The sequence below is a fragment of the Portunus trituberculatus genome, chromosome 12 (genome assembly GCF_017591435.1).
Source record: "Portunus trituberculatus isolate SZX2019 chromosome 12, ASM1759143v1, whole genome shotgun sequence".
NCBI classification, from domain to species: domain Eukaryota; kingdom Metazoa; phylum Arthropoda; class Malacostraca; order Decapoda; family Portunidae; genus Portunus; species Portunus trituberculatus.
The window spans coordinates 9,462,339-9,477,338 of NC_059266.1; the positions used below are offsets into that span (position 1 = coordinate 9,462,339).

Consider the following 15,000-nt stretch of genomic DNA (forward strand, 5'->3'; position numbering starts at 1 on the left):
CATTTCCTTTAAGTATAAGAAGAAATAAAGAAAGTAAAACAGTAGGGAGATGACGCAAGGAATTCTGGGTAAATTAAAGAAATATAGAGGATGATGATACGGATAAATTAAGCTCCTCACTCAAGATCAAGAGAAAGATATCACTGACACTTACTCATAGTCTGTCCATTGTTATTTTGTGTATTTTCCAGCGGTTTTTTCCAAGGTATTCATTGTATCAGGTGTGTAAGTAGTAGTAGAAGTGGTAGTAGTAGTAATAGAGGTGGTGGTGGAGGTAGGAAGAGGAAGGAAGGAGAAACGAAGAGAGAATAACATAATTGTTTGTCTCTGGAGGAGGTAGCAAGAGGGTTGAAGGACCAGAGAGGAGGAGGAGGAACGACCAGAGAAAAACATTATTATTATTCTCTCTCTCTAAAACCCTGACATGAAGAGAATAAATGAATAAAATTAATAACGGCACATTTCTTCTCTCTCTCTCTCTCTCTCTCTCTGCAGGTGACCAGGGAGGCAAGATGAACCTCGCCAAAGTGCCAAACGATAAGAAATTGAACCTCTGCCGGAAATATTATATGGGTAAGTGTGAGAGAGAGAGAGAGAGAGAGAATATCTTTCTCTTTCTCTCTCTCTCATCTATTTGTTTTCTTGCTTTTATTTTTACACTTGTTGGATTCAAGCTTCACCTGACCTAACTCTCTCTCTCTCTCTCTCTCTCTCTCTCTCTCTCTCTCTCTCTCTCTCTCTCTCTCTCTCTCAATTCTTTTCTTATTTTTACTTTTATTTTTTGTTAAGGCAAGTTAACCTAACCTAACCCAACCCAAATCATAACTCTCTCTCTCTCTCTCTCTCTTTCTCTTTCTCTTTCTCTTTCTCTCACTCACTCTCTCTCTTTCTCTCGGACAGCTGGATTTGCCCTTCTGCCGTTCATGTGGGCTGTCAACGCACTGTGGTTCATGCGCGAGGCCTTCTGGGTGCCGCCCTACCCTGAGCAGAAGCAGATCAGACGATGTGAGTGTTTCAGAGTACTGGGAGAAGCTGGGAGGAAGTGTGGGAGGGCTGAGGGATGTCAGGAGAGCAGGAGGAAGAGTTTTGGAGGTTGGGAGAAGGTGTGGGAGGGTTGAGGGATGCTGGGAGAGGAGGAGAAGAGTATTGGAGGTCAGGAGATGCTGGAAGAGGGTGTGAGGAGGAGGAAGAGTTTTGGAGGTTGGGAGAGGGTGTGGTAGAGCTGAGAGATGCTGGGAGAGGAGTAGTAGTAGTTTTGGAGGTCGGGAGAGGAGGAAGAAGAGGTGTGGGAAAGGAGGGGAGCAAATTAGATGCTGTGAGTGTTTGAGAGTAATGGAAGAGGCTGGGAGAGATGAGTGAAGCTGGAAGAGGAGGAGGAAGAAGAGGTTTGGAGGTTGGGAGAGGAGGAGGAAGAGGTTAGGTATTCGAGAGCCTTGAAAGGGGACTGGCATCAAAGTGGGCCTATTTTTTTCTTTTTTTTTCTTATATTTTTATACCTCTAAATGAAAAATAAATGAACAAAAAATGTGAAAGTATGGGTAAAAATGAATTATATTAAGAAAACTGGGAATATTGTGTTGTTTTAGTGCATTTTGAGGTTCACAGGCTAATATTTCTACCCTCCCAGCCCTCTCATAGTCCTCTCCCTTCGCTCACTCACTTCTCCCATATTGAAAACCATGAAACTTGTTAGCTAATGATGAGATTGTGATGGGAGTGTTTGAGAGAGTGTTTTGATGATAAGAATAAAATTAGCACTGAAATATTGCATAAAACTAACATTTCAACTCCCTCACAGTCCTCTCTCAGCTCTCCCAGCCTCCCCACAGGCCTCTCCCTTCTCTCACAGCCCTCTTTCATCTCTACAAGCCTCCCCACAGCCCTCTCCCATCTCTCACAACCTCTCTCATCTTTCCCATCCTCCCCACAGCCCTCTCCCATCTCTCACAGCCCTCTTTCATCTCTCCAAGCCTCCCCACAGGCTTCTACCATCTCTGACAGTCCTCTCTCATCTCTCCCAGCCTCCCCACAGCCCTGCCCCATCTCTCACAGCCCTCTTTCATCTCTCCCAGCCTCCCCACAGCCCTGCCCCATCTCTCAGTCACCTTTCCCTTACAAAAACCATGAAATCTGTAGTTAATAATGAGAAGATTGACAGAAGTATTGACTCTTATGGACACTTTCACACAAGGCCTTAATGGCAGCCTTGTGTTGTGTCACCTGCCACGCTGAAACCCATTGAAGACCATTAAGTATGATTAAAACCTATTGCAATATTAGAAAATCCTTTGAAACCCATTAAAGTATGTCACCCTGCCACCCTGCCAGTAGCATCCCAGTGGCTGGACCGTGGCATAGTGGTGTTGGTGTGTTGTTGTTGGTGTGTTGGTGTGTTGTTGGTGTGTTGGTGTGTTGTTGGTTTATGTTGGTGTTTGTTGGTGCGTTGTTGTGTTGGTGTGTTGGTGCATTGTTGGTGTGTTGGTGCATTGGTGTGGCCACTTTCACACATCCGATGTTTCCAGCGAGGGATGTTTGTTACTAGATTGATGCGTTTCCTTAGTAAAATATTGAAGAAAGCAGAGATTTGTTCAGTTTTCTCACAGGCTGTATTAACCCCTTCAGTACCATGACACGTTTCCATGTTCACTCTGGTGACTATTTGGTGATTTCGTACACCTTCAGAAACTTATGTGGGAGATTAATTTAGTGAAGACTGGCCGTTAACCCCTTCAGTACAAGGACGTATTTTTATATTCATTCTGGTTACTATTTGGTGATTTTATACAGCTTCAGAAACTCATGTTGGGGTTAGAATAGTGAAGACTGTGGCCATTAATCTTCTGACCTCCATAGACCTTTCCTAATGTCAATAAAAATGGTCTAATGGTACACAAATCTCACGGTAAAAATGCATCCCAGTACTGAAGGGGTTAATCTTCTGACCTCCATAGACCCTTGCTAATGTTGGTAAAATTGTTCAGACATTGCTGGAGGAGGTGAAGAGAAACACAGGTGCAGGGAGGTGAGTTCATTTCAAACTAGTTCGCTGACACTTCTACAGGGGAATTGAGGGAGCTCCGGCACGCCCATGTTTTGTAGGGCTAGCGAGGACATGTAGTTCATAAAATTGTCTAATCACAAGAAAATAATCATGATAAAAAGGCATCTCAGTAATGAAGGAGTTAATATCTGGAGCTTTCTGACCAAATGTACAAGTTTTTTTAGTAATATGATCTGGAAAATGTCTCTTCAGTTTTTCTCACTAAATTAATAACTTTTTTCACAAAATTTATAACTTTAGTGATGTCCTCCATGATTGATAGTCACATTGATCCACTAACAAACATGAGAAGGAGGTTAGGCTGTTAGGTTAGGCTGTTTAATTGGTGGGAATCATTAGGCTAGGATAGGTTAGGCTATTAAACTGGTGAGAAACATTAGGTTAGGGGAGGCTAGGCTAGGTTAGGTTAGGTTAGGCTGTTTAACTGGTGAGAATCGTTCCTGTGAAAGCAGCCTGAGGTACTGTGTGGGTGAAAGCAGCCTTACTCTGTCTCTCCTTTTCCCGCACAAACAAACCTGAGTGTCCCACCTCTCACTTGACACCTGAACAAACTTAACTTCTAATTCCAGCACTGAACTCTCACTTTTCCCCTCTCACTCACCTCTCCCTTCAAAGACCCACAAAGAAACCAATGAAAAGTGAAAGAGAAAAGAAAACTAACTTAGAATGTGAACAAATTTAACTAGTACCGCTCTCAGCCTCTCCCAACCAATTCTCCCAGCTGACTCTCCCCTCTCCCTTCACAAGCACATAAAGACACAAACAGAAAACTTGGAAAAAAAAAAAAAAGACTAAAAACCTGAGAAAACTTAACCAATACTTAAAAAAATACAAAAATACAATTGACTAACTTTAAATCATCATCATCATCATCATTTTCACTTGAAGTCCACATTTCTCTATTTAGTTTGGGGTTGGCCAGGCGACGACTGCTTTCCACAACTGGCGATCTTATTCCATGCATTCTTCTATTTCCAACAGATTCACGTCCTCTGTCACACACTCCTTCCACCTTTTCTTGGCCTTCCCACTGCCTGTCAACCTCCACCCTCACCTCCTCCACCTCTCCCACCACCCTTCTTTCATCTTCAATCCACCATGATCTTCTCTTCTCTCTTAAACTCCACATATTTCTACACATCCTCCATCACACACTCCCTCCACCTTTTCTTTGACTTTCCCACTGCCTGTCAACCTCCACCCTCACCACCTCCACCTCCTCCACCTCTCCCATCACCCTTCTCTCATCTCCAAACCACCTCAATCTTTTTTTCCTCTGCTCAACAAAAAAATCTTTAACTCCAAACATCTTTACCTCACTGCTGGACCTCCTGTCTTGCCACTAACTTTAAACCAAAACAAAATTAACTTCTACCTCTCCCAGCCTCTCACAGCTAACTCTCCCTGCAGATGTGGTGGTATCCGGTGTGGGTGCGGTGGTGTGGCTGGTGGGGCTGGTGACCTGGGTGGTGGTATTCCAGCAGCACAGAGCAGAATGGGGTGCCACAGCTGACTACCTCTCCTTCTTCATACCAAAGGGAATACCATAGAGAGAAAGAGAGAGAGAGAGTATGGGTTCATATTGTGTGATGCTTTAAGATTAGCTGTTTGGGTGTTTGTGAGAGAGAGAGAGAGAGAGAGAGAGAGAGTGTTTATACATTCCATGACACTATGTAGAAAGAGAGTGAGAGAGAGCAATTTTATAACCATGTAACATTAATATAATAATAATGATAATATAAGTACATGTAACTGTTTCTTTAACCAACAAAAAAGGGAATTTAATTAAACTAGGAATACCAAAAGGAGAGAGAGAGAGAGAGTAGCTGAATCTGAAGCTTATCATTACTTTTTTTTTTATTATTATTACTATTATTATCATTATTATTATTATCATCATCATTACTATTATATTTTCTTAATGTAAAGAATGACTCCAATCAAAGTGTACCTACAGCAGGCGTGGGCAAACTTTTAAAAAAATCACAATCTAAAAAGGCCGCATACTGTCAACCCAACATCATTAATATCTGAAATACAAAATCAAAGGCTTCTAAAGAAAACGCCATTATCACACACATGAAGGAAATGAAATGCTCACAATACTATTTGGCATTTATTAACTTGACACACTCTTAAATCCTTTTTGTCCCATGTTTAGGGGGTGGCCGGCATGACCTGACCTCCTCTCTTGTTGTATACACTGTTACAACAATAAAGTTATCAATCAATCAATCTTTCAAATTTACTAACATTTGTTCGGGGCGCAGGAAGTCCTTTGGCGGGGGCAGTAGTTTGCACACACGCTTAGAACTCGCTAGAAACATACAACATACACTGGTCATTGGTCTTAAGGAAAAACAGAAGCACGCTGGGAGATCAGGAGTGTGTACCAGAGAGAAGGACTGAGAACACGCTAAGGCCCACATACACACACCCAGAACACCGCTCCCCATACACCCAATTAAAACACTTCGCCCACACACACATCCACACACACCCAGAACGCCGCTCCCCACACTCAAAACATTTCGAACAGAACACTCAAAACATCATGCAACACCTCAAAACACCAATAAACACACTTAGAACTCGCTAGAAACACTCAGCATACACCGCTCCCCATACACCCAACACACTTTGCCCACACGCCCACACACACACACACCCAGAACGAATCGTTGGATGAGTATGATATTTCAACACACTACCTTGAACATCTGTTCGTAATTTATGGTTAACATACCACAGTGCTATATGTGTTATGTGAGGAGTTTACTCTTGAAAAATAACACAAAGCCGACGAGTCATGTTGACGCATTTGAATGAAAGTGTGCCCCCCACACACCCACCCAAACCATTCCTAACCACTACTACGTCTCTCCCGTCTCGGAAGTTCTCGCCCTCTTTATCCCTTCTCTCCTCTCCCTAGCTCCTCGCCTCCCTCACTCCTGTGTCCCTCCCTACTTCTCCCACCACTGTATTTAAACATTATAATGTTCTGTAAGTGTGTATGTAAAGATATGATTATTAACGAGTATGGTTCACGTTGATAATTACTGTACAACAGCACGTTTACGTGTAGTATATAGAAGAGCCATGTTTGCAGTCGTTATGGTCAACCATGTGAACATGATGTGCTGGAATTACCTGTGACCTGGACCTTCTACTGTTAGGAAAAGTTGATACTCTTATTGCGTACTGTCTACCTATTGATCATAAAAAGTGGTCCAGTTTATATGTAATATTATTTTGTTGTTAGATACGTTGCTTATTATCCAGCTATACGGCCATTAACAGCGGAATTAGCTATTGCTTTCACGGTCGTTTGACCCACTCTGGTTTTCATGTCCACATATACCAGCAATTGTATTAAATAATATCATTAATGTATGATATGTATGTACATACTGACGTATGTAACTATTATACCTATACGTATGTAATTACAATAGGGGAAAAAAAAAAAAAAGGTGGAAGGCTGATGGTGTGAATAAGGGGTGAAGAGGAAGCGGGGAAGAGGGTCATGCGATACTGGGGTAGAGAAGGAGTGGTCTGGGGTTCTTCAGGGTGGTGGTGGTGGTGGAGGGTTAGACGAGTACCCCACACTCGTCCGATTCTGTATAACACCTTTGATATGATGACTGGATTAGGCGTAATATCACTCAGTAAACTCCTCACATAACACATATAGCACTGTGGTATGTTAACCATAAATTACGAACGGATGTTCAAGGTAGTGTGTTGAAATATCATACTCATCCAACGATTCGTTTAGGAGATATCTGCAAAAACACCGTTTGTCCACCGCTGAAATGTATAGTAGATACACCCAAACACCAAAACCAACCCCGCACACACCCAGACACACACAAACCACTTAAAACACTCAAAAACTAACCCAAGACACCATACGACTCTTAAAAACACCTATAAACGCACTCAGAACACACCCAAATGCTCAAACACACCTCAATACCCAGTGACGTAGTGAGATATATTGACAAGGGGCGAGACCTGAAAATGTTGTCACCGAACGTAATAAAAATTATGAGATTAGGTGAAATACACTTGTTTATTATGTATACGTGTATCATACTATACATACATGAACTTTGAATCAATATTTTGCACGCCTTCAATTTTGCAAAGTCTAAATTAATGGTCTGAACATCAATATTCTCAGTAGCCTCGTTTAGGCTGCCCTCGGAGAAATGTGCCCACCCCCTCTCGGCATTCACTCCCCCTTATCACTACGCCACTGTCCTCACCACACTCAAGGTACGTAAAATATACTTAAAAACATCTAACACACGCTGAAAACACACAAAATACACTTAAAATACACTTATAACAACCAAAACATCCCTTAAAACTACCAAAATCACTTAAAACATCCAAAATATACCACAAAAACACCAAAATGCGTTATAAAGAACGGTAAGATTACAAGGGTGACTTACCTAAATAATGCGGCTTGGCTCCTCTTCTTCTTTCGCTTCTGTTTCTCTTTTCTTCTTCATCCTTCTTCTTTGTTACTCCTTCTTCTTCTTTCTACTACTTCCATCTACACGCCTGAACCTAGAAACACATCAAAACACTTAGAAAACACTAGATATTAGGCAAAATATTGAGGAAGTGGAGGGAGAGTTAGGTATTGTATCCTGGCTACTCCTCTTCCACCTTTCCTCCTCGTCGTCCTCCTTTATTCCTCCTTTCATCTTCCTTCTACTACTACTGTCTACATACCTGAGCCTAGACACACACGAAAACACGTAGAAATCAGTAGATATTAGGCAAAATATTGACGAAGTGGAGAGAGAGTTAAGTTTCTGGCTTGGCTGCTGCTCCTCTTTCTCTTTCTTTTACCCCTCCTTCCTCTTCACTTCCTTTATTTATCCTTTCTTCTTCCTTCTACTACTATTATCTACATACCTGAGCATAGAAACGCACGAAAACACATAGAAATCATTAGATATTAGGCAAAATATTGACGAAGTAGGGGCCGGAGAAGGGAGGTGCTAGCCCGGGGCTATGATGAGTCACCACCTTGGCTGTGACGTCATCAGAGCGCGGGAACAGGCGGTGACTCGTCTAAACACGTAAATAATTTTAAAAATGACTTAAAGAAAAAACGAAGCCACGGCCGAATGCTTGTTATTTTATGACTTGATAAATACTTAAACTAATTTCCACAACATCAAAACATCGCCTGCCTAACTAGTTTTTTAAAAAATGTGAAGGTTAAGCATGGTAAGTATAAAAAATATGCTAATTCATAACACTGCTAAAACGTCCAGCCATTTTCACTTGGAGAGTATTCAACTTACTTTACAGAGTCTGAACTATCCTTTAAGCCATTCTAGAAAGCGCCAGGCCGTGAACCAAAAATGTAAACAAATAGAATATGATATATAAAATCTACATTTAACAAGACTGAACACCATTTTAAACTCCACTTATTTGACTCAATGGGTTGATTTCACACCTAAAAGAGCATAGACGACTCTTTGATATCATAAAGATCCGGTTATAGCTTGAAATAAAAAAACTCCAAATAGGAAATAAAAAATTTGACCGGTAAGTTGGCTCAGACCTCCGCCATAAAACACCACCAAACGCCACATATTTATTGAGCAAAGGCGCGGAACAGTTCAAACACAACGAAATACTTATAGAAACCATAAAAACGTACCATGGAAACGTAATATTATCATTAACAAATATACGAAAAAAGTATTGGAACCCGCGAGCTGCTGGGGGGAGGGACGACTCCTCTCCTTGACCCTCCACGCGGGGCAGGGGGTGGGGTCCGGGGCCGGCAACACCAATGGAGCAGCCCGGCACCATGTATTGCCTTTATGCTCTCACCCCGCCGAAACTAGTCCATGTCAGTAATATTTGACCACGGGATATGAAATGCAAGACTAGCTGGCTCCATTCAGAGGCATGTTTGGCTTACAATAAGTGAAAGATGCAAATAACAGCTGGTAATACTGACGACTGTTTGTTTACCTGGGTACATTTCAAACTTTTCCACTCTCTTATGTAAAGAAAACCTAGAACTAAGTGAAAATACCTTGAAATACCTTGGTGAGGCACTGTGGAGGGTTGTGGTGGTGGTGGCGTGTTGTCCTGGCTTGCACTGCTGGTTCACTCTTGTCTTGGGGCTTGGTGCTGCTAAATTGTCCGGAATAAGGTAACACTCCCCACCTGTGTACGTACGTATGTATGTGTTATGTTTGGGTGTATTTCGGTTGGTTCTGAGAGTATTTGATTGTGTTTGCTAGTATTTTTGGATATATGAGTGTGTTTTTAGTATGTGCGGCTGTGTGTTGATGTGTCAGGCTGTGTGGCAAGACTGAACAGGCAGTAACACCAAGCACAGTAGCCACCACCACCACCACTACCAAGGCATAACAAACAGCCCCGCCTACCACCACCACCACCACTCTCTCTGTGATGGCAGCGTCTGCAGTACATGTCTATGATAACTATCTATTACTACATCTATCATTAACGACATACTATACTTATACAAATTTCACATGTCTATTCATCGGTTATTTTGACGTTTTTCATTTCGTTATTGTGTCCAGCTATGGTTATTTGGCGAAGCAGTAAATATTAGTTTTACAGCAAGTGTTTGCATCTCCCGCTGGAAAAGGAAGAAAACGAGGTATTTAAAAGGCAGACTGTATTATTTCTTTCACTCGCTATTTCTATCGCCTCTATTTTTGATATATGAGTATTTTTGGCAATATACCAGGGTGAATTGATACTAGAATACAGGAATATATACATTTTTCACGCATGTGTATCTCTTTATGTATCTACGAATTTATTTGTTTATCTATATACCTGCTGTTTATCTATCAATCCATTTACCTATCTATCAGCCTATTAAATTATCTGCTTATCTATCTATTTATCTATCTATCTTCACACGGGCATGCAAATATTAACAATTGACATGATGGGTGGTGACAAGACAGTATTGGGTGGAGATATGTGGGTGTTTGGGGGCAGGGCTGAGTCGCGCGACCAGAGAGAGAGAGAGAGAGAGAGAGAGAGAGAGAGAGAGAGATTGTTGCATTAATTAAGAAGAAAATACAACAAAAGAGGAGAATGGACCTTGCTACCCACTCCCCACTAGTGTCTCAAAAAAAAAAAAATGGAAAATACACATAACAAGAATATAAATAAATAAATAAATGAATTGATAGATATTGCACACCTTATTGCATGAATATCCTACAATCTAGAAGCAAATTAGCTTGGAGAGAGAGAGAGAGAGAGAGAGAGAGAGAGAGAGAGAGAGAGAGAGAGAGAGAGAGAGAGAGAAGGCCAAAAAGGAAAGGAGAAATAATGAAAAAAAGGGGAGAAAAAAGAGAAAATAGACCCAATTTGATGTATCTTTCCTGCTCTTCTTGTTTGTAAAAAAAAAGAGAAAAGAAGGAGAAAAAAGGAGAAAAAAGATAAATAGAGAGAAAAAGGGAGAAAGAAAAAAAAAAGACCAAATTTAATGTATATTCCTTGTTCTACGTGTTTGCATTCTTCCATTCTTTCCTTTCCTATCATTTTCTCTCCTTTACCACCACACCACCACCACCACCACCACCACACCAGCAGGCCACCCACACCACCACAGAAACACCACCACCACCACCACCACCTAGCGGCGAGGAGGCCAAACTCGCACCAACACAAGCAAGATGGAGAGGGCCAAATATTGTGATTTCGTCGTCTATTACTCTTAAATCTAGTGTGCGTGGCTTATATCCTCGTGTGTGGTGGTGTGTGGTGGTGCAAGTGGGGGTGTGTATGGTGTGTGGTGGGAAATAAAGTGCGTGTGAGATGAGAAAGTGACTGAAATGACTCGAGGTGATGCTGTGACATGTAAAGGAGTGAAATAGACACTTAATTCTTGTATTGTGGCTCCTGCGGCCCAGAGTGGCACTAGGAGGGAGCCAGAGAGAGTGGCAGGACTAAAACACCACGCTGTAGTGACTTAGAGACCTATTAAGTGTCTCAGTGCCACTAAACAGCCTCAACTGGCACTGTGGAAGAGAGAGCTGTTCGTACTGTATGCTGTGCTGTGCTGTTATTCTGATCACCTCATTACCACACACTGTAGGAAGTTGAGGGCTACAGAGTGCCTGAGTGCCACTAAATACCCTATAACTGGCACTGCTTGGCGCTGTACTTGCTGTATGCTGTGTGCTGTGCTGTTCATGCTGTGTGCTGTGTTGTGTCTGACTACTTCTACCATCTCTCTCACAGTGCCAGGCTCACCCCAGGCACTCACAATACCGTAGATTAGTGGCACTGTACACGATGCCTGGGTTAGAGTGAAGGTACAAGTGAGAGCCAGTCTGTGCCAGACTGGTGTGTGCTAGTGACAGGAGTGGCTGGAGGACTCTTGCCTTGGTGCTCTGTGCTGGTGAAGGACTGAGAGGGTGTGTGTGTGTGTGCATGCGCTAAAGTGTGCCAGACTGGTGCGTGTGCTAGTGACAGGAGTGGCTGGAGGACTCTTGTCTTGGTGCTCTGTGCTGGTGAAGGACTGAGAGGGTGTGTGTGTTTGTGCATGCGCTAAAGTGTGCCAGACTGGTGCGTGTGCTAGTGACAGGAGTGGCTGGAAGACTCTTGCCTTGGTGCTCTGTGCTGGTGAAGGACTGAGAGTGTGTGTGTGTGTGTGTGTGTGCACCAAAGTGTTCTGTTGACAGGAATGACTGATTACTCTTGCCTTGGTGCTCTGTGCTGGTGAAGGTCTGAGAGAGTGTGTGCACTAGTGGATGAAATAACTCGTGGGGTGTAGAGAAATGACTTGATACACATAAACTGTAGAATGACAAGGTTTAGGGTAAAGAAAGCCACATTGATCATGATGTAACAGTGTGATGATGCCAAGTAAACACAGACAGATTCACCTCACCACAGAAGAATGATGTCGAGGCAGAAAAATGGCTAAATAAACTGATAAACACGTCTTACCATAGAGAAATGACTTGTGGATGTGGAAAAATGGCTTAAATATTAATGAACGCATCTTACTTTGAAAAAATGACTTTTGGGTGCAGAAAATGGCTTAATAAAAAGATAAACATGCCTTACCTTAGAAAAATATCCTAAATACTAATGAAACACGTCTTATCTTAAAAATTACAATAAATGCAGATAAACATGTCTCACCTTAGAAAAATGTCTTAAATGCTAATAAAACATGTCTTACCACAGAGAAATGACTTGTGGGGGCAGAGAAATGACTTAATGCAGTTCCACCTTCAACACACCTTATCCCAGTGCCTTCCTCAAGTGCCTAAGCGATGGAAGTGTCTGTCAGTGCCACCCCCCGCTAGTGCTGCCTCTCTAAGTGGTCTGGGTCAACTCGCCAGTCCCCCACACACACAGCCCCTCCGTCCGTCCTTCTCCGTCCCTCCTGCCGCCGCCGCTGCTGCTGCCACGCCCAAACCTACACTATGGACGAGAGGCTTAAAGAACTTCTCCATGTTCACCGCAACAAGTTCGCTCAGGTTAGGAAGGTTAGATTAGGTTAAATTAAATTAGGTTAGGTTAGGTCAGGTTAGGTTAAAATGGATTTGGTTTCCTTGTTTTATTGTTACTTTATTTAATGCATTTGATTTTAGTTAATTTTTTCTTTTATGTTTGGGTTAGGTTAAATTAATTCAGGTTTGGTTAGGTTAGGTTAAATTGGATTAAGTTTCCATATTTTATTGTTAATTTTTTTTGATACATTTGATTATAGTTGATTATTTTTTTATTTCTTTATTTTTAGGTTAGGTTAGGTTAACTCAGGTTACATTAAAGAAAAGCTGGTTTTTTTTTTGTCACCTGATTAGTTTTGGTTGGGTTAGTTGAGGTTAGGTTCACTTAGCATAGGTTAAATTAAAGAAAAGCCTTTATTTTTCATCACTTAATTAGTTTACTTCTTTCCTGATCTTACCTGGTTGATATATTTACGGAGTGACTTTATTTACCTATTTGTGTTACAGTGGAGTAGAGGTGGAGGAGTGGTGAAGTACAGGTGGAATAGAGATAGAGTAGAGGTGGGAGAAGGAAGAGAGGTGGAATACAGGTGGATTAAGGATAGAAAAGAGATGGAGTAAAGGTGGGAGGAGGAGAAGGAATGGAGATAAAGTAGAGGTGGAGCAGGGGGTGGACTAAAGATATAGAGGTGGAGTAGAAGTGGAATAAAGGTGAAATACAGGTAGAGTAGAGGTGGAATACAGGTGGAGAAGAGGTGGAATAAAGATACAGTAGAAGTGGAATGCAAGTGGAAAACAGGCATAGGAGAGGTGGAATTCAGGTGGACTAGAGGTGGGAGGAGGAGGAGGAGAGGTGGAAGATAGGTGGAGGAGAGTTAAATACAGGTGGAGTAGAGGCGTAATAGAAGTGGACCACCAGGTAACGCAAACCCTTCTCACACAAACCCTGCTTCCAGATTGATGCAGAGCGAATCATCCCCTTCCTGCGAGACACCGGCCTTGTGTCGGTGGAGGATGTGGACGTGATCCGCCGCCAGCCGTCTTCTGTGCAGCGGATCCACACCCTGCTGGACATCCTGCCGGCCAAGGGATTCCAGGCGTTCCAGGTTAGACCAGCACTGGGGGTCAATTTGGTTAGGTTAGGTTAGGTTAGGTTAGGCAGTGTCTGGCCTTAATTGGGAAGGAAAGGGAGGAAAAAAGGAGAGAGATTGGAGGAAAATTGGTGGAGAAAAGGAGGAAGATTGATGGAGGAAAGGGAGGGAAAAGGAGAGATATTGGAGGAAAGGTAAGGAAAAGGGAGAAAGATTGATGGAGGAAAAGGAGAGAGATTGTAGAAGGGAAGGGAGGGTAAAGAAGAGAAATTGTAGGAGGGAAAGGAGAGATTGGAGAAGGAAAGAGAGAGATTGTAGGAGGAAAGGGAGGGAAAAAGGAGAGAGATTTGTAGGAGGAAAGAGAGGGGAAAGGAGAGATTGAAGGAGGAAAGAAAGGAAAAGGAGAGAGATTGGAGGAGGAAAGGGAGGGAAAAGGAAGAGATTGGAGGAGGAAAGGGAGGGAAAAGGAAGAGATCAGAGGAGGAAAGGGAGGGAAAAGGAAGAGATCGGAGGAAAGAAAGGATTTAACTTCTTTTAAGAGGGAGATTTCAAGACATTTGTTCCTTTTCTTTTGGCCGACTCTTAGATATACAATTTGGGGATTCTATACAGCTTCAGAAACTCATGTGGGGGATTGAAATAGTGAAGACTGTGGCCATTAATCTTCAGTCCTCCATAGACCTTCCTAATGTCAATAAAATGGTCTAATCGTACACAAATCCCAAGGTAAAAATGTGTCTCACTACTGAAGGGGATAAAAATAGTGAAGACTGTGGCCATTAATCTTCAGTCCTCCATAGACCCTTCCTAATGTCAATAAAATGGTCTAATCACACTCAAAACCTGCATTTTCATATTTATTTTGGTGACTATTTGGTGATTTTATACAGCTTCAGAAACTCATGATGGGGGATTAAAATAGTGAAGACTGTGGCCATTAATCTTGTGACCTCCATTGTATCATTGTGTCATATGAATATATTGTGTCATTGTGTTGGCTGGAAAAGATGATTCATTGCCATGTATCAGTGTGTCATATGAGAGTGTGGGCTGGGAAGGGTGATTCATTACTTGCGTGTATCAAGTGTGTCGCATCAGTGTATCATATCAGTGTGTTTTGAGTGTATTGTATCAGTGTGTCGTATCAGTGTGTTGGCTGGAAAACGTGATTCATTGCTGTGTATCATTGTGTTGCGTGAGTGTTGTATCAGTGTATCATATCAGTGTTTTATCAGTGTGTCATCAGTGTCTCATATCAGTGTCATATCAGTGTATATATCAGTGTGTCATCAGTGTATCATATCAGTGTCATATCAATGTATCATATCAGTGTGTCATCAGT

At 42.2% G+C, this 15,000-nt stretch overlaps 2 protein-coding genes across 3 annotated transcripts in view; both read left to right on the plus strand.

Moving 5' to 3' along the window:
• Window positions 1-114: 114 nt before the first annotated feature.
• Window positions 115-5,296, plus strand: LOC123502671 (gamma-secretase subunit pen-2-like). 2 transcript variants are annotated; one of them, XR_006674191.1, is made up of 5 exons: window positions 115-205; window positions 496-573; window positions 901-1,005; window positions 4,472-4,709; window positions 4,868-5,296. XR_006674191.1 is itself a non-coding variant. In XM_045251843.1 (4 exons), exons 2-4 carry the CDS (start codon window positions 513-515, stop codon window positions 4,609-4,611), a joined length of 306 nt encoding a protein of 101 aa, XP_045107778.1. In that variant the 5' UTR covers window positions 117-221; window positions 496-512; the 3' UTR covers window positions 4,612-4,705. The 2 variants fall into 2 exon arrangements, 1 of the variants encoding a protein (XP_045107778.1); XM_045251843.1 differs by lacking the exon at window positions 4,868-5,296 and having other exon boundaries at window positions 117-221; window positions 4,472-4,705.
• Window positions 5,297-10,713: 5,417 nt separating this feature from the next.
• Window positions 10,714-15,000, plus strand: part of LOC123502670 — a 30,785-nt gene continuing 26,498 nt past the window's right edge. The window contains exons 1-3 of the mRNA XM_045251842.1: window positions 10,714-10,828; window positions 12,299-12,594; window positions 13,524-13,673. Of these exons, the coding sequence (XP_045107777.1) occupies window positions 12,541-12,594; window positions 13,524-13,673 (204 nt within the window). The 5' untranslated portion in view covers window positions 10,714-10,828; window positions 12,299-12,540. The remainder of the gene's footprint in view (window positions 10,829-12,298; window positions 12,595-13,523; window positions 13,674-15,000) is intronic.